Source organism: Lissotriton vulgaris, unplaced genomic scaffold (assembly GCF_964263255.1).
Source record: "Lissotriton vulgaris unplaced genomic scaffold, aLisVul1.2 SCAFFOLD_236, whole genome shotgun sequence".
NCBI lineage: Eukaryota > Metazoa > Chordata > Amphibia > Caudata > Salamandridae > Lissotriton > Lissotriton vulgaris.
The window spans coordinates 930,732-935,990 of record NW_028246389.1 but is presented as its reverse complement, the minus strand read 5'-3'; the positions used below and the strand labels follow the sequence as shown (position 1 = coordinate 935,990).

General features: G+C 46.9%; 1 protein-coding gene across 1 annotated transcript; it reads right to left on the bottom strand.

Annotated features, from left to right (window-relative positions):
- Window positions 1-223: 223 nt before the first annotated feature.
- On the bottom strand, window positions 224-769 carry LOC147665966 (CGG triplet repeat-binding protein 1-like). The gene has a single exon (XM_086949371.1). The coding sequence runs from the start codon at window positions 767-769 to the stop codon at window positions 224-226; it is 546 nt and encodes a 181-aa protein (XP_086805497.1).
- Between the last annotated feature and the right edge of the window lie 4,490 nt (window positions 770-5,259).

Below are 5,259 nucleotides of genomic sequence, written 5' to 3'. Positions count from 1 at the left end.
ATGGAGTTTGTATACAGATTCCTCAACACCGTGTTGTATGCCTTGAGCATGTATGCCGCGTTGTCAGTGTTAAAGGAAATAACGTTCTGGAAGTTGATGCTATACTCTGTGAGCACCTTTACAACAGCTTGCGCTATAGTCCCATGGTAGCACTGTGATAGGAAGACTGTGTCTACCAGGTGGGTACGGGCACCCTGCGGAGGGACTACTGCAACTAAAACATTCAATACACACCGCCCTTCGACATCTGGTGTCTCATCAAATATAACACTGATAGTTCTTTCAGCTCGTTCTTGGCTCCTATATATCTCTCAGGGAGATAACGTTCTTGAAGCTGATGACTTCCAGGTATCGATTCACCATTCCGTACTCGCTCGTGGAGAAACTTGCGCAACACAGGGTGGTCGGTTTTCCTCAGTGGAATGTTCAGCGCTGTGCAGACATTGACCCACTCACTTATAATTTCATGGTTTGAGGCACCTGCAGCTGTACTCTTTGTGAATAGCGAGTTCACAGTCATCTGACGTGCACGTTTTGGCGAAGATTGAGGGTCAGAAGCATCTGAACAGCGCTTCAAGTGCTTTTGGGACCGCACATGCATATCCACAGTGTGTTTCCGGATGTGGTCCACCACCACATTGCACACACTGCAAAACAGTACGCCACCATCAGCGTGCATCACGGTACTGTAGTCTCTGGCCCGATCTGCTGCAGTTATCTGGGTAGGTAGATGTGATCGGTGCTTCACAGGCTGCAGAAACTTCTCCATCCTGCTTTTGTTGTGGTGGCTTGTTGCTTCCTTGGAATACAGAAGATCTCGAGGTTGTGGCGCAGTCAGTTAGCTTACCTACAAATATATTTGGTGTTACTAGATACATTTCAAAGGGGGGGAGGAAATTGTTGAATGGTAAGTTAAGAAAGTGCCGGGGATCAGTGATTAAAAAGGAATGCAACCAATGAAGCACTACACATGGTCAAAAATTGGAAAAACTTTTAGGCCGCAACTGCAATGGGAAATGCCGAATGGCGTTGAGCAAACAGTGGTAAAACAGCATGGTCAGTCACCTACAACTATATTTGGTGTTAGATTCTAACACCAAATATAGTTGTAGATGTGTTTCAAAGGGGAAACAGGCATTGCAATTGTCGGAAAACCTAAGGCAAAAAAGTTTTGCGAAAAACAAGCAATCCTGGCCCTAAGTGCTTGCAAATAAAAAATACTATGACAAAGGTTGCATGGCTGGAGAAAATGACAAAAAAGAGCACGATCGGCTACCTGCAAAGAAAGTAAAATCTAAGCGCCGAAAACAAATTTGTACAAGTGTGTTTTGTAGGAGCACATAAGCTAGGCGTTGACACTCAGGGGAGGAGAAGAATAGGACCAGTCAAGTGCTATCTGGTATGTACGGGAAATCCTACAATCGCCCAAAACCAAAAAGAAATATGAAACTCCCCAGAAGTGTACAGAACCCCAAACTTACCAGCGCTGTGCAGCAGGCGGCCCAATTCTGGCTTTTGAAACAGCAGATTTTTCCCTCAGAGACTCTGCAAAAGAACCAAAATAAAGAAATATGAAACTCCCCAGAAGTGTACAGAACCCCAAAATCACCAGCGCTGTGCAGCAGGCGGCCAATTCTGGCTCTTGAAACAGCAGTTACTTTCCTCATAGACACTACAAAAGACCCAAACCCAAAATAAAGAAATATGAAACTCCCCAGAAGTGTACAGAACACCAAACTTACCAGCGCTGTGCAGCAGGCGGCCCAATTCTGGCTCTTGAAACAGCAGAGTTTTCCCTCTGAGACTCTGCAAAAGAATAAAGAATTAAGAACCTCCCCAGAAGTGTACAGAACCCCAAACTTACCAGCGCTGTGAAAGACCCAAACCCAAAATAAAGATGGGACAGAGAGCATGAAGGCGCCAAAAACGAGTGGGACAGAGAGCATGAAGGCACAAAAACGAGTGTGACAGACCATGAAGGCACCAAAAACGAGTGGGACAGAGAGCATGAAGGCACAAAAACAAGTGGGACAGAGAGCATGAGGCCCAAAAACGAGTGGGACAGAGAGCATGAAGGAACCAAAAACGAGTGGGACAGAGAGCATGAAGGCACCAAAAACGAGTGGGACAGAGAGCATGAGGCACAAAAACAAGTGGGACAGAGAGCATGAGGCACAAAACCGAGTGTGACAGAGAGCATGAAGGCACAAAAACAAGTGGGACAGAGAGCATGAAGGCACAAAACCGAGTGTGACAGAGAGCATGAGGCACAAAAACGAGTGGGACAGAGAGCATGAAGGCACCAAAAACGAGTGGGACAGAGAGCATGAAGGCACAAAAACAAGTGGGACAGAGAGCATGAGGCACAAAAACGAGTGAGACAGAGAGCATGAAGGCACAAAAACAAGTGGGACAGAGAGCATGAGGCACAAAAAAGAGTGGGACAGAGAGAATGAAGGCACAAAACCGAGTGTGACAGAGAGCATGAGGCACAAAAACGAGTGGGACAGAGAGCATGAAGGCACCGAGTGTGACAGAGAGCATGAAGGCACAAAAAACGAGTGCAGCGGACCCCCACAGAATGTGGCACCTGGGCCTGCCGCACACCGGGCATGCTGCGGGATCCAGGACCGAAACTTTTGCAAAAAAAATGGCCCCCTGGGGCCCGCCGCGTGCCCCATGTGCAGCGGGCCCCCACAGAATGTGGCCCCTGGGCCCTCCGCACACCGGGCACGCGGCGGGACCCAGGACCGAAACTTTTGTAATAAAAATTGCCCCCTTGGGCCCGCCGTGTGCCCCATGTGCAGCGGGCCCCCACAGAATGCGGCCCCTGGGCCCTCCGCACACCGGGCACGCGGCGGGACCCAGGACCGAAAATTTTGTAATAAAAATTCCCTCCCCGGGCCCGCCGCCCGGGAATTTGATGGTTAATGAGGCTAGAAATTGTGACTTGCCTTTTGGAACAGTCTGAAACAGATATAGATGCCATGTTGTGTATAGTGAATGTATTTTGATGTAATGATGTTTTCTTCTTTTTTTGGTAAATGTCGTGTTTAAGTTGATGTACAGATATGTTATATTTGTTGTGTTCTTTCTCTGACATAGAATCTAAGATTTTGTCAAAAAAGATTTGAAAGAAAAGGTAAAAATAAATATACCTAACATATCTAACTAGGGTTGATGTGTTGCTTATAACTAAGAGCCAACAAAAAAGTGGGGTGGCATTTTGTGTGAAAAACGTATATATAAGGTCCAGCCTTTCCCACAGTTTAAGGGCCTAACTCCTTTACACTAAAAAGTTGAGGGCGGGTGCACACTCGCGAGAGTAGAATACGGGTATTGTAAGTTGTGCCCTAACTACTTATCATAAGAAACGCGGTGGGATCCTAGGGTCCTTCTGAGGTAATGGCAGAGAAAGACACCTTGTCCTTCTCAGAAGCACACATTCAGAACCTAATAGCCTCATCCGCTTTTGATAACATCACTCTGAGCACCTCCGCACAACAACAGAACGAGTCGGATAAACTCATTAGACTTAAGAAAAAACATATCCGGACAGAGCTCCACGGACACTTTCTCCTGAAACACCTCAGGGGTGGGACCATCCCATGGGGTCTTCAGGTTAAAAACGTCCCTGTCATATTCACGGAGGACAGCGAATACAAAAAAGGTTTTAGTTGCATAAACACCAAATGTAGCCGGGACTAAGCATGGGCGGAAAATCCGTTTCGCTCGCGGATTTTGCGGATTTTCGGTAAATTCGCAATCTGCGAGATTCGCGAATCTCCCGCAAAATCCGCAAATCCGCGAGCAGCGGATTTTGCTCGCACTGCTCGCACTGTTCGCGTGAGTTCGCGGCTTCCCAGTGCAACTTCGCGCCCCGCGAATAAGTGCAAAATTGCAGAAATACGATCTTAGCAAAACTGAAACTACTTACCAGGTTCAAAAGTTCAGGCTCATCATTAGTAGCCATTTCCTGTAGTGCTTCCTGAGGGGCCCCTCCAGAGTTCAGTTGCCAGTTGCAACTATTATGTGACCCTGCTCCGAACCTCAGAATAGTTACACATATGCCACAAAGGTCCTGAATTACAGCTAAGGGAGACAAGCAGGAGCCAGGCTGGAAGTTCAAATCCATTAATCTAGCCCCTAATTCATTATTGTCAGTTGGGGCAGGGCAGGTGTTGTAAAAAATTTTGCAACAATGAAAGCACTTAGCAAGTGCAAAAGATCACTAATCAGGAAGCACTAAGGAAGCAGGTGCCAGCTAAAAAAATATTCTGTGACACATTAATCAGCCCCAAATTAATTCAGGTCACTTGAGGCAGGGAAGGTGTGCTTGCGTTGCCACAATAATGTACACTGACTGGACAACCAGAGGGTGCTGTGATGAAACAGAGGGTGGCATGGGTGGGCCAGAGGGTGGCATGAGTAGTCAGAGAGTGGCAGTGGTGACAGAGAGTGGCAGTGATGAAGAAGAGTGTCCCAAACAGGCTGGACACGTAGAAACAACAAGTTCGCGAAACTTGCGACCCGACAGGTAAGTTCGCAATTTGCGAAATTGTACAAAACCCTCGCGAACTGGCAGAAACCCGCGCAAACACAAAAAAAAAAATCCGCAAATTCGCGAGAATTCGCGGATTTTGCGGATTGCGAGTTCGCAAATCCGCAAAATTCGCGAACGCGAGATTCGCAAAATTCGCCCATGCTTAGCCGGGACCTGATGGTCCATACCATTGAAACAGCCCAGAGACTCTGTGTAAAGGAACTAGAAGAAATTGAGGTTCTCACAAAGAGTCTTCAGGAAAGCCCGGCGGTTACTGATGCAAAGACACTGCTTGAAAAAATTGAAAAAGATATCCAAACTTTTAGAGACATTACCATCAATTCTAAATCTGCACAATACGAGAGGGACTCAAAAGCTTTCACACTAGAAAGGGCCTACCCATTCCTCAAGGAGGATTATTACACTCAAACAGAGTCACGTGGAGCCCTATACAATTTTCAGGGACGATCCAGAAACCGATTTAAAAACTTCTCTGACACATCCTCCTCCTCAAACTCATCAGGTCCAGAGGAAAGAGGGAATAATCCAAACAAGAAGGGGCCTTTTTTAGAGAAAGGCCAACAGGCCAAAACTCGGTTCAAACCCCAGTGGGAAATGCGCACTCGCAAAAATTTTTACAAATCCTAGAACCCACACCATCGACAATAGTGAATCTTTCCACGAAAGCACTAACCAGGGACGAGGAATCTGTCCTC

Coding starts and splice junctions, on each gene's coding strand:
- LOC147665966 (XM_086949371.1), bottom strand. CDS start 769: ATGGAGAAGTTTCTGCAGCCTGTGAAGCACCGATCACATCTACCTACC.